Source organism: Poecilia reticulata, chromosome 17 (genome assembly GCF_904066995.2).
Source record: "Poecilia reticulata chromosome 17, P_reticulata-male-v2, whole genome shotgun sequence".
NCBI lineage: Eukaryota > Metazoa > Chordata > Actinopteri > Cyprinodontiformes > Poeciliidae > Poecilia > Poecilia reticulata.
In genome coordinates this window covers 2,137,427-2,164,490 of record NC_088846.1, presented here as the reverse complement: position 1 = coordinate 2,164,490, position 27,064 = coordinate 2,137,427, and the positions used below count along the sequence as shown (strand labels likewise).

General features: G+C 38.8%; 1 protein-coding gene and 1 long non-coding RNA gene across 7 annotated transcripts in view; one reads left to right on the top strand and one right to left on the bottom strand.

Moving 5' to 3' along the window:
• Positions 1-22,489, top strand: part of LOC103479207 (uncharacterized) — a 72,709-nt gene extending 50,220 nt beyond the window's left edge. For 3 of the 6 annotated variants that reach the window (XM_008433511.3, XM_081597824.1, XM_081597820.1), the window contains exons 4-7: positions 14,248-14,361; positions 14,463-15,025; positions 15,162-15,253; positions 21,747-22,489. In XM_008433511.3, the coding sequence (XP_008431733.1) occupies positions 14,248-14,361; positions 14,463-15,025; positions 15,162-15,253; positions 21,747-21,878 (901 nt within the window). In that variant the 3' untranslated portion in view covers positions 21,879-22,489. Of the gene's footprint in view, positions 1-14,247; positions 14,362-14,462; positions 15,026-15,161; positions 15,254-21,619 lie in introns of all 6 variants that reach the window. The other 3 variants (XM_081597821.1, XM_081597819.1, XM_081597823.1) reach the window with 3 other exon arrangements.
• Positions 19,283-21,621, bottom strand: LOC108167093 (uncharacterized). Its single transcript, XR_001777489.2, has 2 exons — positions 21,212-21,621; positions 19,283-21,123 (listed from the first exon to the last, which is right to left on the bottom strand). It is a non-coding gene; the product is annotated as an uncharacterized LOC108167093 (long non-coding RNA).
• Positions 22,490-27,064: the final 4,575 nt, after the last annotated feature.

Genomic DNA, 27,064 nt, shown 5'->3' with positions numbered 1-27,064 from the left:
TCAACGAGCTGCAGGTGTGTGCCCGGGTTGAACCCTGCCGCTTCCCAGGGGTGGCACATAGGTGACCTCTGGTGGATGTCCAAGGAATAGCGGCTCGGAGACCAGTAAATAATAACTAAAGGAAATGAACTAAGGCACAAACAAGGGGAACAAACACAGACCCTGACAGTGACGTCATCGTCCAAAATTATAACTTTTAATATCTCAAAGATGAAAGCTGCACAAACGAAAATTTTAACGGCACAAACCTGCACAAACGGAGCACTAATGAATTAGCCCACTTTGGTTTGTTTTGGAGCGATATGGGGGGATGGTGACGTCATCGTCCAAAATTATAACTTTTAATATCTCAAAGATGAAAGCTGCACAAACGAAAATTTTAACGGCACAAACCTGCACAAACGGAGCACTAATGAATTAGCCCACTTTGGTTTGTTTTGGAGCGATATGGGGGGATGGTGAACTCTAGATGACCTAAAAAATAATGTTTAATATCTCAGAAACCATAACTGCACAAACAAAAATTTTAACGGCACGAACCTGCACAAACGGAGCACTAACGAACTAGCCCACTTTGGTTTGTTTTGGAACGATATGGGGGGATGGTGACGTCATCGTCCAAAATTATAACTTTTAATATCTCAAAAATGAAAGCTGCACAAACGAAAATTTTAACGGCACAAACCTGCACAAACGGAGCACTAATGAATTAGCCCACTTTGGTTTGTTTTGGAGCGATATGGGGGGATGGTGAACTCTAGATGACCTAAAAAATAATGTTTAATATCTCAGAAACCAAAACTGCACAAACAAAAATTTTAACGGCACAAACCTGCACAAACGGAGCACTAACCATTCAGACTATTTGCTGGATTTTTTGACGTGGGTGAGGTGTCAGCTTCACACAGCTGTTGTGGAGCGGTGAGAATGATTTATCTTTGTGAACGAACAGTGTTTAAAGCAGAAAGTACGGCGGTGTTTACATCTTAATGCGCTGCCTAGCATGTGGCTCTGTGTCTGTCTTTCCTGTAAAGTTTATGTCTGTGGTCCCGGTTGGCCGGAGAGTTTGTGGATAACGAGCAGCGCTAACCTCATCATGCAGGTTCAGCCGGTGAGGAGCTTTCGCGCTCTCCTCGGAGACACGCATCACGCTGATTTTATATTATTTTATTATTATTATTAATAGTATTTTTCCGGTTACACAATGCATCAAACCATATCAAATGCGTTGTCTACTTAGAGTTAATACGCGCAGCCGCACGGAGATCTGAGAAACTTGTCCCATAAGCTCGACCAACCAAAATAGTTTCTGTGACGCATATTAAAAACTCAACAGACACCAAATGGAAGAGCTACTCAAGCCACATTAGCAGGTTTGAATTAAATCTCCCGTTTGTTGCGCATCTCTGCCGGCCCTGCAGATTACCTTATCATGCAGGGCCGGTCCAAGGCTGTATGAGGTCTGGAGCAGAATCTGACTTAGGGGCCCCTTTTGTTGCTAAAAAAATATCAGCACCTCTAACAGCACTGTTTTAAATTTAGTGAAATATGGGAGAAGGGAGTAGTTTAATTGGCCAGCCTAAAAAGCAATAAGTTATTATCGCAGTTTACTAATTTGTATTTGTAAATTTAAAGATTAAACTCACAACATCAGATTGTTGCTATGGTAACAAAACAATCTAACTATGAATATTGTTCTTTGAAGTTTTACTAAGTAAATTTTACAGCTCCTTAAAATCTTGTATATAAAATGTTAAACAATTTAAAATAATTTAATTTATGCCTAAACATCCATCCATCCATCCATTTTCTTGCACCCTTTTTCCCTCAGTGGGGTCGGGAGGGGTGCTGGTGCCCATCTCCAGCCAACGTTTCGGGCGAGAGGCGGGGTCACCCTGGACAGGTCGCCAGTCTGTCGCAGGGCAACACAGAGACACACAGGACACACAACCATGCACACACACACTCACACCTAGGGACGATTTGGAGAAGCCAATTAACCTGACAGTCATGTTTTTGGACTGTGGGAGGAAACCGGAGTACCCGGAGAAAACCCACACACGCACAGGGAGAACATGCAAACTCCATGCAGAAAGACCCCAGGCCGGGAATCGAACCCAGAACCTTCTTGCTGCAAGGCAACAGCTCTTTATGCCTAAACAATTGAATAAAATTTAACAGCATTGATAATCTCAATGAACGAGTGATACATTTATGTATCTGTGGTCTGTTTTAAATTATTAGCATTTATGGGGCCCCTCTATGGAGAGCCATTTCAGCCAAAATTAAATAAATAAATAAATGGGTGAAATGAATAAAAAAATGAGTAAAATAAATCAAAAAATGAAGAAAAAGAGTGAAATAAATAAAAAATGTGGTTAAATAAATAATTTAGCTTTTTCATTAACCCAATTTTTCATTTATTTATTTTTCATATTATCAATTTCTCAATTTCCTCAATTTCCGCTTAACCACTAATGCACCAGTCAACCGGGACCACATACACAGCGTAGACACAGTGCCGTGTGAGTTGCAAATGCACACCCCACACATAAATTCCTTCTTCACAAAGATAAATCTTTCTCACAGCTCGCTCAACACGTATCTCTGAAAGCTCAACTACAGGTCATAGAGCTGCACAAGTAGAGCTAATACTTAAACTTGACTCCTACCTTGATGAAAAACTCTGGAAAGAAAAACAAGTCCTCACAGGGGATTGATGTAAATACAGATCGTACAGATCAGTGTCCAGTGCGTCCAGTTTGAGTGAAAGGAGGTGCTCGCGTCCACGCTGGGGTCAACTTTAGACATCAAGCAAGTCCTCACAGGGGATTGATGCATGCAAGGCAATGCGCAGAGGCACCAGGAGTGCATTACTATAAACCCAACTTTTAGGAATCATTCTGCTCCACACTCAACGCAACAGACGCTTGCAATCCGACTTATTTGAAAAGTGAAGCAATTTTTTTTATTTATTTTTTTTTAGATTTTTTTATTTTATTTATTGATTAGGGTTAGGGTAAGGATTAGCGGTTGACAGGCTGCCAGGCTTATAATACACTGGGGGAAACCCTGAAATAGAAAAAAAGCCTTATGCTACATTGTGAAAAATAAAAAGACTAATGAAACTAAAATGTCCATCTTAAAAGAAACTTTGGGGAATTCTGGTTTGAATGTCACCGTGATGGTCACTCTGTCAACGGGCTCATGAGAGAACCTAAGAAATTGAAAACCCAGCCCTATTAAAATGACGAAAAACATATCCATAAAGGTGAATAAGAACTGGGGTGAGTGAAATACTTCAAAACCAATGCTTTGTAGGGCCAAAAAGTGGACGTTTAAAACCAAGAAAATATTGCTAACATTTCAGCTAATGCTTACCACTATTCATCTTGAACCTCTGCTTTAAAGAATTACGGCTGCATTTTTTTCACTTGAGCTAAGCAACCAACAGTGGAAATATGGCGGAATGGGAAACGGTATTGCAGTGATTAAGAGGCTTCCGACCAGTGACGTGCGGTGAGGTTCTTTGCTGGTGAGGCACTGACTTACGACTTATATAAAGACCATGTATGTTATTGGATGTATGGAAATTTCGTGCAGGCATGCAACACCTGGGGGGCAAAAAGACTAATCTTTTACATGTCATCCATAGCCGTGTTAACTCAGTGAAACTTAGAAATGTAGCTATTCATTTCGTGCTATGATCCACAGCAAAGGGAAAGAGAAGTATCCGCCAAACTACACGCAGACTTGTTGCCATAGCAACTGACAACAATGCCACTTCATGGTTTAGGATTTAACACCAAAAAACATTCAAGAACTTTGCACACAGAACAGAACATTCAGTCTGTTATTGTAGTACGTTTTAGGCTTAATGTTTTATTAAAAAATAATTGCTGTGGTAGATTAGCTACCGCTTCTACTTTACTGAATTATTTAGACATACAAACTGTAGCACAGAAAACGCACATTTCATTAAAAAACTAAATAAAAACATCTTATTGCTGTCTTGCCTTTACTTATCCATGATATCCATGCACCCCTAATTCTGTATAAAAATATCCGTTCATCCAAAGCCAAGTCTATCCTCGGCATGTCTTTTCTACTCCGTTGGAGAATCATCAAACTGTCTCGAATCAAAACTTTAAGCTCCGGTGTTGGTCTTCCTTTAGTTATTATCTCTTGCTTCAATTGAAAATCCACTTTAGAAAACTGTTTAAGTGTAGAAATGTAGTCTTTCATGTTGACGTCGGAAGAGAGAAGGAAACAAATATATTGCTGTACTTTACTTATTTACTGTGTGGCTAGTTCCATGGCTAGCTCGCTGTGTCTTATTCTGTGGTTGTGGAGTCACAGTATCTAGGATCATGAGCGGCCCCAGCGGTGAGGCAAGAAAACTGCCTGCCTCACCTCGAGTCTGTTCTCTGCCGTTTCTGATCGCTCCTCCACACACAAAACACGATACACACACAGTTGGTAACAAAAAAACACTATACATTATATACATAACCTAAATTATGGAAAATCAGTCCATGTTTTTTTAGCCATTTAATTGCCGGCGTACAGCCAGTGCAGTTAGCAAGAGGTTGCGCAATCCCAGGTGAGGCTCAGCTCGCTGCTGCCTCACCGGCTTCACTTCTGAGCATTTGAATGGGAAAATGCGAAAATCCAGCAATTTTAAAGAAAAAAATTTCAGAATTGGTTAAGCTGTGTAAAAAATAGGTACTTTATAATACAAACCCCTGACCGCACGTCACTGCTTCCGACAGGAAAATAATGTGCATTTGGGGAAAATCAAAGAAGAAATTTGAAAGATGAAAACGAGACCAGATGAGGCTGAGGGTCAGATTGAAAAAGCGGAGAGGATTTTAAATACAGAGGATGGTGTCACTGAAATAATAAAGCTACAGATAAAGCTAGAGGATAAACTAATGGATCTAGAGACACGTACACGAAGAGAGAACATACGCATTTATGGCGTACCTGAGGCAGTAGAACGGGACTTTACATCAATGAGTGACTTTGTGGAGAAGTTGTTCCTTGAGGGTGTGGCGGTGGCCAAGACGAGCTTGACATACACATTGAACGGTTGCACTGCTCTCTAGGCCCTGAACCCCCAAGCGATGCTCGGCTCCACCGCGATATATAAATGTAAAATTCCTCAGTTTTAAAACCAAAGAACTCCTGCTTCACAAGGTATAGCAGAAAAGAAGATTTACCTCAAAGGGCCAACAAGTGAGTTTGAATCATAACTATCCCCCTCTGAGTTTGAAAAAAACAAATAAATAAATAAATAAATAAGGACATAGGCTTAGGTCAAATTTTAATCGAGTTTGATGGATTAAAATGCCCCACCCAAATAAATAATCAAGCCTTATCGCATCGGTCATCTGTTGTAATGAGCTCATATAAAAGCTTTATCGTATGGAAAGTGTTTTTATTGTATAATTTGACCCTAATCACACATAGTATATGGAAATTTGACGTCAGTACATCATGGATTGGAGAAAACTGATTGAAAAGTGTATTATCATTGTATTAAATCCTTATCATTCATTTCCAGATTGAATCGTGCCCCTTTTATAACTTAAATTAAAGTCTTATCTTAATAAAACATGCAGGAATTATCCCCGCTTGGATAAACAAAGAGGGTAGGGGGGAACCTACTAGAACCTTCCAAATTCTGGAAGGTTCCTCGCCTTAAATTACGCAAGCTGGCTGATGTAACTTGTGCTCTGAATTACATCAATTGGGCCTCTTTTATAATTTAAATTAAAGTATTATCTTAACCCTGTCACACATAGTGGTCACTACAGTGCACAGCTATCTAAAAGCCATTTTCTTGTGTTTTGTTCATTTTAATCAGAAGAAGAAAAATAATTTAAATCTTTTGACTCGTTTTATTCTCTCTTCTGCCCGGATTTCTTGATGCCTTCACCGTATCAGCTGAACCATAAAGACAAAGACAAACATTTTCCCAAGTCCAAACATAAACAACATTTATTAGACGAACAACTAATGAAACTGACAAAACTCAATAAAATTACAGACCAGCATCCAATTCAATATTTACCTGAATCCACAGACATCCACACACCAAACAATCTTATGGGGAACCATTTCACCGACGAACCATTCCCCGGAGACAGCATCACGGGTAATCCCGGAGCGATCTGAAGTTAAGGTTCCAGGTCCTATACTTTTAAAGGGAGGGCGTGTTTCCTGTCTCTGCTGTATTCAAATTAGGGGAGTGTCCTTAAACTAAGTTCATTTAAATCTAGTTGACTATGTTCCAGTAAAAAACTTTTTAAGATCAAAGAAGTGTTATTTTCTTTTGAATGGAGACAAATGTCTTTTATGACACTGTCCCGAGAGGAAGCTCTACTCTGTTGATAGGACCAGATTGTTTTACACCAGCTGTTAAATCTTATCTAAGTGGTCAAAAGGTTAAACTCACACACAGAGCCACGACCCCCTGTGAATGCCTGCTCAGTCCACAGAGAGACTAGCTGTGTTCTAAATTATAGAGAACTACAAGCTAAGTTATTTTAATTCAATTTAGTGTAATATGTTTCAATAGAACTATCCTACTTAAGAGATTACGCTAATTGAACCATGGATATAATTTGGAGTGAATTTTCTTATTTAAAACACCATTAAGTTTATCTAATATTGAACATATGGTTAAGTTTTTACAACTAGCATATTTTACATTTATTTTCTTAACAGTTTCTTGTGGATTTTTATGTTATAAATTCACACAGACCACTGAAGTGGACACCAATGCATCAGGCAAAACACAGCCAACTGCTGTCCATCTATTGCAAATATAATAATTTTTTTGTTAAATCCAATATGGCGGACAGACGGAAGCATATCAGACTAACTCGGGAATATCCAGTCCCCTCTCCTAGTGTGGAAAACTCTCGCAGGTAAAAAATATATTGTGACATCAAGAAACGGAGCGACCTGAAGTTAAGGTTCAGATCACTCTGACATTTTACAAAGATAAAATGTCATATCTTTTTTCGATCTACACTCCAGGATTGAGTCAGTTAGATTAAAATCCTTCCCTGAATGTTGTATTTATTTCAATTCCTGCCAGTTCACATACCCTCAAAACAATTAGTAGAATGGGATAAGTTGAGGTCAAAATACATTTGTAAAGGGAAAAAAGTCAGAGTCAAATACAAAACACTACAATTAAAGAAAGAAAAAGGATGTTGCCGGCTTCCTTGTTTACAAGAATATTATTGTGCAGCTCAGTTGAGACAGCTTGTGCTGTTCGGATTACACTGAAGGATGGAAAGATGTGGAAGGGGAAACAATCAAAACAATACTGATTAAAGCCATAAAAGCCAACACAAAATTGCAGAGCAAAATTCATTTGGCAGATGAACCAATATCACAAGTAATGATATTTGCCTGGAACAAAGCAAAAGTTTTAAGATGGTGCGCATACGATTCAGATTTCATCCCAAATATGATGATAGATTCAAGAAGTGGATTTCTAGTTACTATTCTTTTGTCCATAAGGGGCCGTTCCAATGTTTTGAGACCTTGAAAAGAAAATATGATTAATGCGCAGATGACTTTTTCAGATATCTACAGGTCAGAAATGATTTTAATCAGGATCTAAAAGTACATTTACATAATTTGAGATTTGTGGAAACATATTATTAACTAAATCAAAAGCAGGGAAAATAATTTACAGGTTGTACAATGCCATCCTGGGTTGTAAGAAGGACAGCACTGTTTATGTTAAAGTGAAGTGGGAAAAAGAAGGCAGCCTGACGATTCCAGAGGAAAATTGAAACCAAATCTGTAAGATACCATGGACAACAAGATCGAAGGTTTTGCGTGAATTTTGCTTGTAAAGTATTATAAGATTTTTCATAAGCCCAGAGCAGAAACGACATCAGGGAGAGGGGACACCTGCTGGAGATGTGACAGTCCATATTTTCTGGGACTGTCAGAGAAAATATATCCAGCGATATTGGTCTCAAATCCATGAGCATTTACAGAACATTATCACATTTGATTTTCGTTTTGCCTTTGAATGCAATTTTTTTATGTAACATACCGATGGACAAACTGAATTAAAATGATAAAAAAAAATTTGTACATTTTATTGGCGGGGACCAAAAAGGTCCTCACAAGAAAATGGCTTAAACGGGAACGTCCAACAACTGAAGCTCCCGAGATTACATAAATAATATAATTAATGTAGTCTCCAAATACATAAATTATTTGGAGATTTATGTATTGGAGAGACTGTCTTTTTCTGTCAATGTGCAGAGGGACACTTTTTATAAAATATGGTCCAAGTGGACAGAATATGTTAAACCTGTTATGTCTGATTTTTTTGTAGACTTTGCTGTCATTCAGATTGATGTTTTGATTTGTAATGTCATGTCAATAATTGGATGGTATTCAGGCTACGCTGCCACCCCCATTTAAGTTCCGGTTGGCTTTGATTAGTTGGTACTACGCAGCTTGATGTTTGCAAAACTTTAGTTAATGGTTTGAACAAATAATTTGACACCAATTCAAATGATTTGAGTTGGTGTCAAAATAATTTGACACCAATTGCACCCGTTTACCTTAAACAGGTGCAATTACGTAATACATGTGGCAAATACAAACAAATAACTAACCGGTATGTCATGTTCAAATATTTCTTTAGGCGATAAAGAAAAAAACCCATAAAAATCATACAATAATTCTGGAGTTTTTTATTCCGAAAAAAACAAAACTAACAAAAAAACATTTGTACCTGCTAAAAATTACAGACCTTTCTATTCTTCAGAAGTGAGAAAACTTTTTAAAAAAGAAGAAAAAAAAAACTTTGTGGTGTATCAAATATGTTGTCATGATTGAAGGTATCTAACCCACATGCAGAATCAGACCCGGAAACTACTGGTGAGTTACTATTTTTATTAGAAAAGAACAATAAAAGGTTCTGCAGGTGATCCGTGGGTCTAGGTCCGAGTCACGCCTGGAAGCGGAGAGAACAGGTTAATGGTCTGGCCAGAGGAGGGTAAAGAGCGATGGGTAACCGGGGTTTTAGGCTTACGTCTTCTTGAAAGGCTTTCCGACGGGGAGTGGGCAACGAGCAGTGGGCTGGAGCGGGCAGGCAGGTGAGGCTCTGAGAGCTGCAGGCAGAGTCGCCGATGGAAACTGACCAGATCCTGAAAATGAAAGAACAGAGAGCTAGTGAGGAGGGTTGACAACAGGCAGAGGTTTCCTCGAGAAAATCACAAAATGCTGGCGTTTCTGTAGAAGGCTTTGACGAGCTAGAGACTACCGTGGAGGGATAATCATCCGGCAGAGAGGAGAGGTCCGATGGCTCCTTAAATCCTCTCTTGACTGATGACCCAACAAGCTTCAGGCGTGCAGCTCCACTCCAGACCACTCCCCAACGGGGAGCCGAAGGGGAGAGAGACCTTTCTTAAAGAAAAGCCCAGAACTTGACATATGTATGTTCCACACTGGGTATACCAAATATCAGTGTTGTAGTACTCGAGATCGGTCTTGGTCTCGAGACCGTTATTTGATGGTCTCAGTCTCGTCTCGGACTTGACCGCATTTGGTCTCGGTCTTGTCTCGGCCTCGGGCGCTGAGGACTCAGCATTTTATTTCAAGACCAGTCGAGACGTAACTGTGAAAATATCACTGAACATGCAGCATACTATCCAGTTTATTTGTTAACATCTTTGTTTTCACTGGATGCAAAACGCACTGATTAAAATCCAAGCAATTACGTGTTTATGTTACTCCCATCTCTACCCCCCCCTCACCTTTCACTTGCACGCGGCGCTCCAAGACATACGCAGTGGTTTTCTCTCAGCAGCAGAAGATCTAATAGTCAGTAAAAGAATAGCTATGCATTAATCATCAGAAATCCGATGGCCACAGCTAACTCAGCAGCGCTTTGCTTTCACAGACAGTTTGGACTACGTCTAACTTTTTTCGTCACTTAGAAAAGTATCTCAAAGAAAGGTAAGCTCCGTTGTCGTGATGTTAGCAAAGCTAGCTGTATAGAGACACATAAGCATTGTGATGAAAAAAAGTTGTCATTCACTGCGCTGAATTGTGCGGAGGTGTTGACTGACTTGTCGCACATATGAGACAACGCTGTGTCCAAAAGTCTGCAATGTAGTGATGCGACATTGAGGAGCAGTATGATTCTTCTGCACGGGTCTTTACATATTAGATAGGACTGGAGTGTCACTGAGAGTCGTTGTTCTATCAGATTACCATACGCTGTCAGAATAGCATACATCAGAGGTTCCCAAACTGTGGCGCCATGCCATTGCAAGAGGGGCGCGGGAAGCCGTTTGGATGAAAAAGAAAAACAAAAAAACATGAATGCTGTGTGCGCTGGGTTTTTACCTTAGAATGGCCAAGTCTCTGTTATCCCTCCGTCAATTTGATACAGTAGGGGCTTCCACACTTCCCATATCTGTGTCCTCTGTCACTTTTATCAGCAGTTAAAAGTGTTTAATCTCTTAACATGTGGCAATCTGTTTTTCCGAGCCGCCTTTAAACGCAACATGAGCGTTACGACGCTGGGATTACACCTGTGCGGCAGCGAAGGACACGTGCTGCTGTGCGGAGCTGCACAGGTGTGTTAGAGTCATGGCAGCAAACCAGCAAAACGCAAAGAACTTTTCACCGTTTTCCCCTAAACTAACAGACTGTTTAGTAAAGCTGTTTGATGCAGGTAAAGTTAGCTAAAAGATGACTAGCATTAAGGAAGAATTTTTATACAATTAAATGTACCCAAAAATCTGTCTCTGATTCTTCCTGTTGATCCTGGGTTCTCTCGCGTGGCCACGTGTGGGGACAGAAACACAACAATGCCTGTTGACGTCACAGAATTACAGAATTTAATCCAATCAGAAGAAAGTATAAGATAGAACAGGAAACTGGAGAAACACAGATACAAACATTGTTACCTGAGACAAGAAGACAGAGAAATATCAAGGACGTCCTTGGAGAAAGAGCTGGTGAAGAAGTAAAATAAATCAGCTTTTTCTGAATTGTTTCCCTTGTGCACAAACTTTTATACCTGTAGGTGTGTTTTCCTCTTAATGTATTCAAATAAGGCGTATCTCTAGTTGACCAATTGGAAGGCATCTCTGGCCCTTTTTGAATTTAGAAAGTCCCTGCAATTTGTTCACAAGATCAAACACCTTTTGGTGTTATATACATAAGGTAGAAGCAGACTCTCCGAATTCTTGGTGGTTTATGGCTTTCACAGATCAGTGTGAAAAGCTAGAACTTCCTACTGATTGCTTCCAGACAGACAAAGAGCAGATCAGAGATGTTGGCAAACAATCTGCTTTAACTACAGTATAATAAAGATCAATAGGTCAGAATATGTTATAAATTTTAAAACTATATTAGGGTATTTCAATCAAGTTATAATAAATTCTAAAACTAACTTATTTTAAATGTATTTTCTTAACACTGTCCGGCCTCCTGCGACTCTACAGCCATCTGGGCAAAGAGAAACAGATGCAGAAACCTCACAGGTAGCTGTGAAATTCTGGTTTCTCTCCCGCTCTGCCAGGAACAAACCTTTAATACTGTATTTTAATTCAATGAAAAGTTATCTCCAAAAACCCAATTTTGTTCTTCTGCACTCAGCATCTCCAAAGTTTAGTCCTGATATCAAACAAAAGCAATAGACAATATTAACAGAAAATAATGAAGTACAATTCCTGTTTCTAATTAGGAATTAGAAACAAATAAGAATTAAGACATTCATTCACCATAAATCTAAATATTTTCTAATACTAAACAAAACATTTTCATTTGATTCTAATATAGTCAAAAATAATATCATTTCAAATACATTAATCATTGACTAAATTAATTCTAAAACAAGATAATAAAATTTTTAGTCAAAACATGTTATTAATAACTAAGAAAAGTATCTTACAAATTAAATGTTAGTGATTTAGAACATTTTATGTTATATTCAGTTTTTTGCACCATGTCAGATGTTAGTTTGGAAGACTTCTCATCCTGGTTACGTGAACCAACCAAAGTTCCATTTGTCACAGTAATTCAAGTGATACTGTCCTCCACCTTCCTGCATATGTTAATTTATGACCTGCTGTCTTTAATGATAAGACCCCAGGGGTCTGAGCCGAAGCTCTCCTGCAGATCTCTATTCAAACCTGTTCAAAATTAAGAAATTTGTTCTAAAAGGTTTAAACTGTGTTAAACACTAAAAATAGCCATTTTTCCTCAACACTAGCTAGCTAATATCAGTATCATATCATATCAATATCCTTTAGCGTTTACTTAGTTATGATCCATTTTAGAAATATTTTTCCTCTATTTCAGAAGTTAATGATGAATATCATATTCAGTAAGGTAAAATAATGAACATAACCATTGGGCTGAATAAAGGTCTGTTACAAGTCAATTTCTGTTGGATTAACATACCTCTAACATACAGCTATATTGCAAAAAGAAAGTCCATCAAACATTATTTGGAAATGTTTCATGGAAAATGAATATATATTTTTAAGTGATTATGAACCTACCAGGACAAATAATAAAACCTGAAAAACTAAAGAATCATACTCAGGGACGGCCCAAGCCTCCATGGGACCCCAAGCGAAATTTTGTTTTGGGGCCCTCTAGTTCTGCTAACAATGTGGACTGGTTGCAATCAGCAATCCAATCATTAGATCATTCACACACCTGCTATAAACTTATTGCATCTCTGGAAATGCTGTTTACATTGTACACATGTATAATATAGGATACATTTATTGGCCAACTGATTTGTCGACCAGTTGATTTCTGGGTGCCAATTTCCTTAATTTTGGGGGATCGTGATCTGCTGATACTTACATGTGAAGCTGATCTTATCCCCTAATCTTATCTTCATCAGCAAAGGTTTAAAAATCAGCCTCGGTCCTCTTCTGCTCTACAGTAAGAGGTTTGACTGACAGACTGGCCCTCCGGGTCAGGTCTGCACATTTGCAGTTAATAATATTCACCCCACTGTTGCCAACTAAGTGACTTTCTTGCTATATTTAGTGACATTTCAGACAAAAAATTATAATATCAGCCAAAATCAAAATTGGCAGGCCAGGCTTTTTAAAGATTGGTAGCCAGGGATCGGCCAGAAAACTGCAATCAGTGCAGCCTTACTTAAGATGGAATACATACACACATATTTATGACATTCTTTGATTAAATAAATTTCTCTTAAGCGTAACTCCTCTAGCTAAAAATTTAATTTATACCTGGTGTGTCTTTTTTCCCCCCGGAGAATGTGCATTGGTACTGGACTGATTCTGAGCCTTCAAATGATTTTAACAGAAGTTTCACATAACTTAGAAGTTGATGTAAAAATAATGTTTGTTTTAGCCACAAAATGATTATGCTCAGCAGCAAACAACATATCCCCAACTACAGCATAGCTCATCGATGTAGCAGCTATGTAGCCTGACCTAAAAATATTTTGCTAGACAATGTCAAACTTTGAGAAGTTTTAATTATTATCAAACGTTATCAAACACACCATTTTGAAGCCAAAAATACCTCAAAAATATACAGAGCCAAGCAGGAGAATCAACTCATTTACATTTAAAACTCAGTTTCACACAAACACAAAGACCCTAGCATTTTGTTTGACTGTTGAACTGGACCGTTCAAGGTAATTTTCTATTAGCAGCTTCACAAATCTTTAACATTACATGCCCAAGGAACATTAAAACAAACCTTTATTGTGGCTTTTTCTATTCTCTCTCTTTCTTTTTCTATCTTTCTTTCTAGTATGGCCCTCTCTTCAATTATGAAGAATATAGCACGACTGACCAATCCATCCAACCAGGCAAATTGAATTAGTTTAAACATGATAAGTTTAAAGCCTTAAGATTTTAGCTTAGTTTTTATTTTCAGATTAACCTTTTGTGTTCTTGTTTTAGTTAATATTCCCATTATAAACCAGGAGTGGATCAGATCATTTGTCTTTGTGTTGTTAGAAATTAAACCTGCCTTCCTTATTTCACAACTGGATGAGTTATCTCGCTGGCATCAAGATATGAAATATTTGTCGTTTTTAGTATGGCTAATCTCTTCGTAACCTCAGTGGGATTTCCTCTTGTCCTGTACAAGGGAAATTCAACCCCCCATGTCCAAAGAACCTTCTCTGTCCTTCACCCTGTCCCCCGGTTCTGAGGACTCAGTCTTGGATGACTCTTCGTTTCGCAGCGCTCTGGAGGAAACGGAAAATTCTGTGGAGAGGGAGATCCAACTGACATTAGAAAGAGAAGAACAGCACCGAAGGGAGAGGGGAATGATTGCTCAGGACCTGACGGTACCCAGGTAAGATACCGTAAATAAAATAGGTTAAGATTGTATGGGCTCATCAAGCCTGTGCATTGACTGTTCAGATTTCTCATTTTTGTTCTTTTTTCTGCGTTCAGTCTATACACCCTAAGAACAGAAGGCTCTATGCCCAGACCTCCAGTCTTCCAAACCCCTCCTCTGTCCATCTCTCCATCCCCCTCCTGCTCCTCCTCTCTCCCCCGATCAATGTATCATGAAATGACAGCCAAAAACGTCATCATTCTTGAACCCGACTCCTCTGGCTCCAGCTCCAGGAACTACCTGCTCTCCTCTGCCATCAGTGGCCTCTCAGATTGGTCTCCCAGTCTTGATGTGGCACCCTCAGAAAACGTCATTGTGGTGGAGACCTCCAATTTGATCATTCGCAGTGTTTCTGAATTTTGCCTGAGCACTGGCCCTCCGCCTGTAGAGACACAAGAGAGTACTTTCTCTTCTAATCCATTCTTCAAGTTGCGTTCCATCAGCAGTCATTCTCTAGTGGAGCAAGAGATCAAGATGGTGAGGCAGAGAGAAAAGGAGTGGAGGAGACAAAGGGAGGAACTGTGGCTAAGAAAACAAGAGGAAGCGTGGAGGACAGGAAGAGAGAGGTATGACACTGTCCTGGTGTCACCAAGCCTAAAAGAAAACATCACTTTCAGTGGTATGTAGTGTCTATGTAAAATATATGTATGAAGCAACAGTTTCTTTCTATAATGTAGAACCCACATATTGTTTTTAGATATATTTGTTGTTTTTCTTTATTCTTATTTGTATCCTAATCTAATTACTGATTCTAGTGCCAGTGGTTCCAGACAGATCTGTTTCCTCCCCATCATCGCCTTCCAGACCTCGGAAAATGGAACGCTCTAGTTTGTCTTGTGACCACAAGGTTGGCAGACACGCACACACATGCAAACATAAACGTTAGAGCTTGTATTTATGCTGACTCAACATAGAAGTAAAAAGTAAAACAAAAAATATTTAATGTACATCTGTTTATAAGTCTGATGATTCAAGATATACAATCTGATCACTACTCTCCAGGGCCGTGTAGAGACCTTCGTCTCCAATTCAAAGTTAAAAAGAGGCATATTGAACAAGATCTTATAACATTGTACAACAACATTGCAACAACCCATATTAATCAAAAATCTAATATTTAATTGGATCATACTGCATCGACGTCATCATGTGGGGGCAAATGTAGTCTGTTTCCCTCGATAGGTATACGTTGCTGTTGAGGGGTTTCTGCTGCTGACAGTCCTCACGCTCTGTCAGGAGCTGTTGTTGGCAGCAGTCAGCTGCCAACAACAGCAGTCCGCTGTCTGCTCTGGTCTGTTTTTAAACAGACCATAGGAGAGAAGGCCACTGGTTATGAAGTATGTGGTGAAATAAGCAAATTTGCTGATATTTTACTCAATAAATCCTAATAATATCTGACTGTCAATGACTTGATGCAAGCCCCGCTATTGCGAGGATAATTACAAAAATAAATAAAATTTTTCTAACGTCAACATTAGATGTATGTTTTTATTCACAAACCAGTATATGTTGGAAAAACTATATTTTCTTGCCCATAATCCGATAGTTAGACGGTGCGGTTCTGTCCCCTCATCCTTACCATGGGCCTGGTGTCTTAACCAGCACCACTTTGGGGCACTGATATACGTTATGAATAGTAATCTCCAGGGCTCTCATTCATAAAACATTGTATAGGATCTAAAGTGTACATTTGCCCCAAAACTGAGGTTTGATAGTCTCAGACTTTGACACATTTTATGTGTTAATCTGGAGCCCACATCACGTTGGTTATCTGCCAGGGAGAGGAAGGTGATGGTAAGAAAACTTTGTTGAGATGTTGTGCGGACTTTGATTAAAGATTTAATTAGGTTTGACGACCATAGCATAAATAACACTGCTGTACTGCTTAGGATAAAGTTGATCTGTAATAAACGTTTGACTGTGGAATGAACTTAAATGTCTGAGAGGAATCATGATGCAGTGTGGCTTCAATTCCCCATTTTAGTGTCTGTTTCCCACATTCTCCAAAACTAGTTCCCGTAAAGATTTTTTTATAGATCACAAGCTTTGTGTGGAAAATGACCTATGCCAATGTCAGATCCCATTTCTGTGTAGACATGTTTATAAACGAGACCCCTGATGATTGAGTATGATCAATATTAAAATAAAATGTGACTGTGATGTCACAGCACAACATATCCAGTTCAACATATCCAGTTCTGTTGCAGAAGAACACTGTGGATTTACAACCTTCACCTTAACTATAGAAATTATAGAAAAGTCAGAAATAGCAAACGTACTTGGATGTGGCATGACTTTGTGTTGTGAAAATGTCTTTATGTTTAAAATTGATAATTTATTTACATAACCATTCTCAAATAATCAAACACACTTTACAGGAATCAAGTAAAATTACAGAGCACTTAAGTACAACAAACAAAATAAATTTTAAAAAAGTAACACTTAAATCCATAGCACTGTTTTACCCTTTCTTACCTAGAAGGGTAAAAACAGGACACTATTCATACATCAGAAGCTGTTGATTGTGTTTTGAGAAATGATTTGAATGTGGATAGATGTGTTCAGTCACAAGTGCTTTGGGCAGAAAGTTCCCAAAGGTGGGTGCAGCAAGAGAGAAGGAAAACTATCACGCTTGGTCCAGTGCTTGGTCCTATGTGAAGGAGACATGCGGTTGAACATCAAAAATAATCCTACATCAGTTCATCTGTTTCTTGTGCATTCTGCTCTGCCTTATCAAACCCCCAGTCGGTCGTGGCAGATGGGTGCTTGTACTGAGACAGTGTCTGCTTGATTTTTTTTTTCCTGTTTAAAGGTACTTTTTCCTCTCCACTGTCACATATATTCTTGGTATGAGGGATTGCTGCGAAGTCAATGACAATGCAAATGATTGTCGCTAAGTGCTCGTCCAGGAGGAGTGAATGTTGCAAGTCAATGACTTGATGCAATGATGCAATGTCCTGGATTTTCTTAGCTTCTAAGTTTCTTTCTAAGACTTAGAAATAAACTTTTTTGTCTACTGTGTTCAAGCATCTATCCTTTAATTGAGCATCCTGTTTGATAAATAGGATTAATTGGAATGTATGTGTGATTGAATTGAAATTATATTTTTGTAAAGTGTTTTGAGATGACATTTGTTGTGAATTGATTGTATTTATTTAAATTGAATTGAATTGATTGGCATTAGAGGAGTGGAGGCTGCAGGAAGAAGTGTGACGGTGGAGCATGTTGGTGATGTTTATGGGTAAGATGGCTGGATGTGGTGAGAGACAGGGAGCTTCTGGGTGATGTGGTCATGGAAGCGTGTGTGGGTGAGCAGCAGAATTTTTATGTGCTGGAGTTTATTGAAGACTCCAGCCCATTGAAGACTTGACAATCAAGTGGTTCACCATCAAGTGAATGGTACTTGTTACCATACAGTAACAAGTACTTTGTTACTGTACTTAAGTACAATTTTCGTGTATCTGTACTTAAGTAGATTTAATAATGGATACTTTTTACTTTTACTCCACTACATTTTACAGTAAGTATCTGTACTTTCTACTTCACTACATTTCTACAAAAGTGTCGCGTTACTCGTTACATCCAAGTCGCGTTGAGCTTTTTTCCGTTAAAATGTGAAGTTCAGGGACTTAAGGTGGCGCCGTAAAATCCGAGCAATAACGTGACTTAAGTGTCTGTTGTCACCCATCGCCTCCACCTTTACTCGCACGCGAAGCTCCAAGACATGCGCAGTGGTTTCCTCTGAGCGGGAGGAGATGTCTGTCTAATCGTCAGTAAATATAATAGCCCTGCATAAATTGATATGGCAGCAGGTAAAATCGGCAGCGCTTCGCTTTCACAGACGGTGGGGACTTTGTCCAACTTTTAGCGTCACTTGGAAGGAAAGCTTAAAGAAAGGTAAGCTCCGTGTTAGCTAGCTGTACAGAGACGCATGTTGCAACTGCGATGAAAAAAGTTGTCACTCATGCTGAATTATTGTGTGGAGGTGTTGACTGAGGTGTCGCAAATATGGGACAAGGCTGTGACCAAAGTCTGCATTGATATGACATTTAGGAACGATCCGATTCTTCTGAACGGATCTTTACTGATTAAATTCATTTCAGCTCCAAGTATTTAATATCTAGTTTTTTTTTATGGAAATGTGGATCTTTCAGATCAATTTGAGAAGCAATTTTGATAGGTAAAAGTACTTTTTTTTGTGTAACGTAGTGCGGGGTGCTGGTCTTGACTTGGTCTTGAGTTAGGTGGTCTTGACTACAACTCTGCTACTGGCTCCTTGGTTGCCTGTCCTCTCCCACCCACCTTCTTTCCAACCCCTTTCTGTTGGATTTCTTTAAAAGTAAATACCACTAGTGGCAAAAAAAGTGAAGTTCATGTTATGTTAGGACAGGAGACAAGATGTTTCCATCCCTGAAATTATGACGCATAGAATCACATATATAAGTCTAAACTGTTACAGAGTAAACACAATAAAAACATGCTTTATCTGTGGCATTGTTAATTAAAATGGCAAATTTCTAATGTATTAAAATTAAAAACAATCGGTACACTTAATGATATTAGCGATTAGGTAATCCATTCAGCAAGTACTTTTACTTTTAATACTCAAGTATTTTTAAAAGCCAGTACTTTTTTACTTTTACTTAAGTACAAATGTTAATGTGGTAGTTTTACTTTTACTTAAGTACATTTTAGTGTGTATTTGTACTTTTACTTAAGTACATTTTTTGAGTACTTTCTCCACCACTTGTGGTTATATATATTACTTATTTGAATTTTAGAATGATTGAGTAATAAATCAAAATTAAATCAGAAAAATTATTGGGTTCAACGGCTGGAGGGAGTGGTAAGTTGTAAAAACACACTGACAACAAAATGGCGCAAAACTAGTGAAATTTATTGATATTTACAATATATACAGACAAGTTATTCAAAATTGTTCATGAAATCAAAATATTTTTTCCTTTAACCAAGAAATTTAACCAGTTCAGTTCCGTGATGGAAGTGAGAGAATTGATGAAAAAAGAAAAGGATCCAGTTCAGTTCAGTGCGGTCCAGTCCAGGGTGAAGATGAAGGTTTGTCTGTGGCGTGAATGTCTTCTACAGATGGGAAGGAGGAGGAGATTCGCTGTATGGGTTAGCACACCAGTCTGGTCCATATGGCAACAGACAATCTAGAACTGAACCTGGATCTGGAAACGGGATCCTGGAACGGGAAACTGGCCTGTGTAAAAACAGGCCTGATTGATCAATCTGGGTTTTTTTTCTGTCAAACAAAATCATACATGTACATGTTTTCCTTTTCACTGTAGTGAAATGAGTTTATATAAGAACTCACTCATGCGAGTACTCATTCATTTCCTTTTAACATACAGTGGATAGTGATTTACATTCAAAATATTTTTACTTTAAATGCTTAATCCAGGTGAATAAACACACTCAGATCTGTTTACACTGACCGAGCCCAACAATAGCCAGGAGCTTATGCTAGCATGCTAGCTCGTGATTGATAGAACGTCTTGATCCACAATCATTTATCTGAAGGTTGAGAGGCATATGAGTAACAGACAGCACTATAGACATTTGCTAAAGGCTTACGATCAGCTAGAAGCCTACCTGCAGCAGGCTACTGTAGGAGAGCAGCCTAGATAGGTTGCTCTCCTACAGTGGCAGCTGCCTATTAAGACGCTGATGTAACAGCACCAGGTCACAACCACGCGAGAACAAATACAGAATGGCGTTGTTCTTGTTTGGTTAATTTTTGTGCTAAAGAAAATAAGGAAAAGAGTATTTACTTTTAAGTAAAAATAAATAAAAGTGAATCTAACAAAAATGAAAAAAAAAATATCCTGTTTACATAAGGGATTGGTGACCAATGATGTTGATGTCTGACTTGTCAGTTGAGTTTGAAGAACTTTAAGTGCAACCATAATTTTATCTCAGTAAGACAGCTGGCCAGGATGGAGTGAGATGCAGTGTGAGTGTTTTACACAGACCAACCAGAGAAACGCTGAATGGATTCCAAAAAATATTCTTAATTTATTACAGAATATTACAAAATTCTTACAAAAAAATCCAAAAATTATTCTAAAATTATGAATTGGACCCAACAATCCATAAATTATGGGTCAACATAACAAACTACAACTCTGGTAGTAACACAAAGAACTCAATCACAAAATTGACCAAACAAACAAGACATGAAGGGAACTTAAATAGTGGCTGATCAGACCTCTGACACACAAGGGGGTAATTAAACATACAAAAACTTATACAAATACTGGTTAACACAATACTACATTTTTAAATGAAATAAATACTACTAGAACTGAACTAACTGCCAAAAAGAAGAAATATTAAAGAAATAGTAAAATTAAACTAAAGAAAACCAAATTTCCCCTTCCCCTACCAAACAAATGGAATGACCTGCTGAGGAGGTTTGCCAGCCATTTAAGGACAGCAATCAGCTGGAGCTCTTCAATGCACCACTCCAGCAGCAGCTCCAAAGGAAACTGGTAACTCAAAACAAGAAGAAATTAAGTTACCATTCACATCTCGGTGTGATGGTAGAGACAGCTGTCACATGCAGTTTGATAGATTTGGTGGAGATGTAGAGCTGGACATCGTCGGCATAGCAGTGAATGTGGATGATGGAACTTAGGGCTATCTTTTACAGGACCAAGAGTAGAGGGCCAAACGCCAAACCCTGGGGAACACCTTGGGAGGAGATACAAATATTGATGCCGATGAATTGTTGCCTGTTTGTGAGATATGAATGCAACCAGGAGAGGCTTGCATTTCCTACCTCCTCAGCATGTTAGTGTTCTGCAGAGTCCTTCTAATGCTCCATTATTTGATTCAGGTGTGTTTCTTCGTAGACATATTGAAAAGATGCTGGACACTTGCTCTTGAGGCCTGGAGTTGAAGACCCCTGCACTAGGGTCACATTCATCCATTCCCACTCACAAATACATTGGAGAGGCAGACAACCACATAATCTAACATAAAAAAATAATTATAATCTATTTTTAACAGTCTTCTTCAAACTAACAAGAGTTAATATGATTTATTGTATAACTTGACTCATTATTTGTTATAAGATTTTTCTGTTGGGTAACTGATTTTTTTTCTTCTCTCATTCATTTATTCATTTGTTGCACTGTATTGTGAACTTTCTGATTTGTTAATCAATTGGACTGATTATGTTTATCAGTTTGTTCATGGTTTTTCTCATTTTCTACCTGTTACACCCTCATTCTTTATTCAATCATGCTCCTCCATCCGTCTGTCCGTCCATCCATCCATCCATTAATCCATGGCTTTTTGCTTCAGTGGTTTAGCTGAATTTCCCCCTCCTTCCAGTTCCCCCTTTCCCTGTTTTCAGTTCCACGTCGTCAGAACATCATGACACAGCAGTGGGAGGCCTCGCTCTTAGCCAATCAGAAGAAGGAGTAAGTAGAAAGAGTTTTTAACTGTTGGCTTTTTTAAAGCCATGATGGAATCCTACATTGTTTTTCTTTGTTGCACCCATTAGGGCAAAATAATCTTATCTGCCATCGGCAAATTTTGATTTCAGTATTTGTCAAATGCCAATATTTGTTAAAACCCAATATGAGTAACATGTCTGTTTGTTGCTAAAAAGCACAAGGTCAGAGGAATGTATGGTGGATTCCAGTAAGATTTGTTTCAAAGAATAAGGAAAATGTACTTGTTTTTGCTTTCCCTGAAGACTGTTTAGAAAGTGTTTGTAACATTGTGTTTTACTGGATGATGTATGACATACTGTTCAGTTCTTTTTCTTTTTGACATTCTGGCCTGTTCAGATCTCAAAGATTTCCACCTATTAATCTATTTCCTACCTATTATTTGGTGCCTATGATGCACCAAAAAACATTTAATTTGGCTACTCTTTGGTTATTGCCTAGAAATGTGTAAAAATAAATAAATCACAGCAATTATGTAAACTGTGCAAAATTTCTGCTAATGTGTAGATTTATTAAAACATTAATGTCATTGAAAGAATTTGAAATTGTACCAAGATCATACATGTGGCTTAAAAATAAAATGGTGTTTTAGAACTAAATTTCTGGAGTCATGTATTTCCCTTTATGTTTTTAAAAATTGCTAAAAAAAATAAAGTCACTAACTGAAAAAAAAGTTTAATATATTTACTTATTTTTACATATGGGCTTAAAAGTTTTTTTTAAATTGTCTGACTTTTAAGTTTTTATTTTTTTACTTTATTTAGCAAAAACGTTATACTGATTAGTTCAGAATATGGCATGCCAAACATGAAAAAGAGGGCAGAAAATATAGAAACTTCAAAAAGGTATCCAGATTGCAATCTTCTTCTTAAAAACTGCAACCTGGTTTTGATCAAATATGAACTACATGCTGATAAAGCTTGTGCCAATTTTTCAAGTCACATGACAGGAGAGGTTGGAAAATGTGATATAACAGGTTATTTGGTTGATTAAAAAGTCATCTGTTAAAGCAAACAGTTTGGTCATATACATATTTCAACAATATGCCCAAAGAGTTCATTAACATGCATGAAAAAAACAAAACTCAGAGGGATCAATCTAGAGTGGATCAAACTCTGTACGTCTCTCTCAAAGTTTCCCTTTTTTAGTTTTCAGTGTCAGCATTAGGGAAAGATAGGCTAGATTATTGATTTTTACTTATTTGATTATTTCTGCTACTGAATTAAGCTGTACTGACCCTTGCAAAATTGCCTTACTAATAAAATAATTAGCATTAAGAAAATCTAAACGACGTGGACATTCAATTAATGAGTCACCTTAAAGTTCTTTGATGGTCATAAAATAGCTATGAAGTTTGATTTTGGCAGGAAAAAGTGGAAAAATTTTTATAGGTTGCATTTAGCCAAAACAACACCCTTGGGACTCGCCCGAGTCACTAAAACCAACCTGGTTCAGTAACAAGTGCAAGTTGTAATAAAGAGAAAGAGCGACCGTTAACAGGTGTGCTCTGTGAAGCTAGTTGATTGCAGGCTGCTCAATCTGGCTAATTCACAGGGTGAAGAAGGTGGGACATCTGGATGGAGAGGTCGTCAGAAACCAGGCTAGTCTTTCTCGATGCCAGCTTAAACAGAGTTTACTTCAGTTCTGGACATGGTAAATCCCATCAGATTTAGGAAACTCAATTCACCCGTTAGATCAGTGGTTCTTAACCTTTTTTGAGGTACCGAAACCCCCAGTTGCATATGCGCATTCACCGAACCCTTCTTATTCCATACCTCCCCACCCCCCCCCACACAAAATAATGTGCGGTATTCTGATTTAGTAATGTAATTATATTAGCTGTGTAACCACCCCCACACCACTAGAGGCAGTACCAACCCCGAAAAGATATGACTAAGGAGCAGATTTAGACTATAGAATTTGGTAAACACTGTGAGCTTTGCTGAAGTAATTAAAGACAAAAGTTCAAATCCATGCTGAGAGTGGAGCTCCTTCAATCAGGGCTCCTTCAATCAGGGCTCCTCCGCAGCGCTGATTGGCTAAGCAATGTAACGTGATCCTTTGCAGCAAGTGATGGCAAAGCGGGGCGTCATCACAACTTTACACAAATGTGTCTTTACCTCCGCGGCAGAGGCTCCGCCGAACCCCTGGGGTTCGATCGTACCCAGGTTAAGAACCACTGCGTTAGATGGAGAGCTGGTAGCACATCTCCCTCCTCTGAGAAGAGGAAGTAGAGAGAGAGAGAAGGGGGCGGGGGAGTTGTCTTGCGAAACAACAAGGTGGCGCCCAACGTGGGAATATATAACTTCAGATATTCTACATTATGCTACCTTGTGTTTTTCTTCTATTTAATAGTCACAAACCCTTAAGTAGCCTGTGTTCTGGATTATAAAACCTGTCCATCATGTATTTATTCAGTTTATTGAACATGATTTACTGTAACACAATTTTCAGTTGTTACTGTAGTAGCCTTTTTTTGTTATTTAAAGTACATTTTCTGCGTAGAAACTTTGCAGAAACTTGATTAGCAGAAAGAAGCTTAATTTTTGAAAACCGTTGCATTTCCCTTTGAACAGACTTTGAAAATCACTGTCTTTATAAAGTGTTCACATGCTAGAGTCACCGATTAAAGTTTTTTTTCCCCTCATTTCATTTCTAGCCACTCAAATACCTCTTTCCTGAGTTCTGACCAAAAACATGTCCAGATTTTAGGACTGTTTTTATTTCAAAGCAGTGTTTTCTCATGAGCATAATTAGAATAATGTGTTCAGTTGTAAGCTAACAAGGTTCTTTAAATGTTTGTCCAAATTGATGCTTCAGGCTCAGGATGCTAGCGTCAGCAGAAGCAAATAAAAGGACGTTTAAAAAAATTCTGATAGTTGAGTTAATCCTGCAAAAAAAAGTTGCAGTCTGTCTAGTATTCTAACAAAAAGGTCTACTGAAGATTTGTAAAGATTTTTTTTTATCTTTGACTGTGTCCTTGTAAAAGAGAATTAATGTATTTTTGATGCATATATTTATTAACTGAACAATACTTACAAATGCTGAAGACCTTTTCAGTTGTAAAGGTTATATTCTGACCTTAGCAATGAGGTTTAACAATGTGAGGTCCTGTTTGTTTTTAGGAAACTAATGTGAGTGTACATGTTTCTATCTGGTCACTATCCTACTTTGGTTTAGTTTCTGCATTAAATCTCCACAAGCTTATCCGGAAGTTTCTGAAATGATATCAAGTTAGTCTGAAGATTAAAGGTGTTATGAGATCAATAGTGATCACCAGGATAGTTTGCAAAGCAGAACAGAAATATCCCCCCAAAATTTGAGCTGTAATTGCAACAAGTGCACACAAATGCACACATTTTTACGTTGTTTGCATAAAAAATTTAAGTTAATTTTTTTATTCCTCTTATTAAGTATGTATAACTTAAAAATATTTCCAACATCAATCTCAGAAGTCTGATTTTTTTTTTATGAGAAATCTAGGATTAAGTAAGATATCAAGTTTTTTCAGTGGCTCTTCTATAACCATGTTGTTGTCTGATGCATTGAATCATTGTTAAAAGTACTGAAGTCTGCGTCTGTGCACACTCATGAAATGGTCATTACTCCGTCTTCTGTTTTGGCAACTTTATTTACCCCACGCTCCACATATATTTTGGAATTGTTCTCGCTGCAGCAGCCCAATACTATGGTAGAGCTTCTGCTTCTGCCATTTCTTCTGATGCTATTTTTGTCATGCTGGGTTTTAGTCATGCTGGGGTCAGGACAAAGATCATAAATAGCCAAAACATCCATAGACGGGAGGCTGCTGTTGGGAAGACCGGCAACGCTGCACACAAAGGAGAGTGGTGGTGAGTTTAATGACAGTAGGAAAACAGACTACTAGTCTGGATTCTGAGCTTACTTGTAGTAATGGGTTCAGATCAGGGAAGGGTTCCTGTACCAGGTTGTGGTTAGGAACGGAGCCTGACTCTGAGAGAGATTGGTGTCAGAGGGCGGACAGATTTGTTAGGGAGAGGGGCCCAAAAGAGCTTCGGGGCTGGCTTCTGCTGGAGACGCACAGAGGGCTCTCTAACAGAGGGATGTAAGCGGATTCGGGCGTCCGGTGAGTATTGCTCTCAGCGTCACGAATGGGATCCCCTCTGGGCTTGAAACAAGAAGTCTCTGGGGAGACTCGAAGGCGTCCAGAAAGGAGTCACAAGCAGGGGCAAAAGTAATTTTAAATTCTTGGGGGTACTATGACACACACACACAAAAAAAAAAAAATATATATATATATATATTTTTTTATATTGAGCTATATAGCTGACTGTATCAATAGGTAAGTCACCAGTCTTCCACCCGAGAGACCCGGGTTCGAGGCCAGGCTGGGGGCTAGGGCAAAAAGTTAAACGGTGACATTGAGCTGTCAGTGTGGGTCCTTAGGCAAGACCCTTGGAGCTATATAGCCTACCTCATACCATGAGAGACACAAATAAGCACGACATGCTGGCTCAGACGTCGCCCGGTCAAACAAGGTCTGCGTCAGGTGCTGGGGAACCAGAGCACCCTGATGAAAAATGGGCTACTGGAACAAGACGGAAATGGGCGAGAGGTGAAAACATGGATCTGTTGGAATGCTACTACTCAAGTAATCCTAGTCAGAGGGGCTACATGCAAAGACTGTGGGAGGAATGGTTAGCTCGACATCCCCAGTCAACACTAACTGCCAAACAACTAGTAGCTCAGTGTTCCAACATCCGCAAACGGCAACTGCTGTCACAACTTGAGATTGACGAGGTACGACACAAGTGCTACGGCAAGGGGAAGGAGCCAGGATGCCAGGTCAGAAGGGAGTCAACTACAACTCCCCGCCCAGACACTGGGTATGTAGCCCCAGTAATGAACGAACCATCTGAGCTGAACGAGGCAGCAACTGACCTGAGAGAGAGAATCATGGCCCGAATGAACACCAGACGACCCCGACGCCAATTACAACGGCTGACTGAAGTACCATCAGAAAGTCTCATTGAAGATGTGAATGCAGCATTGAGAACGATCCCTACCAACACCATAACAGAAACCAATGAGCTGATATACAACTCAGCATCAGTGATCCTTGAGATCCTTGGTTATAAGAGCAACCATGAGACCCAATACCCACCATGGAAAAGACGGTTAGAGGCTAAGATCAA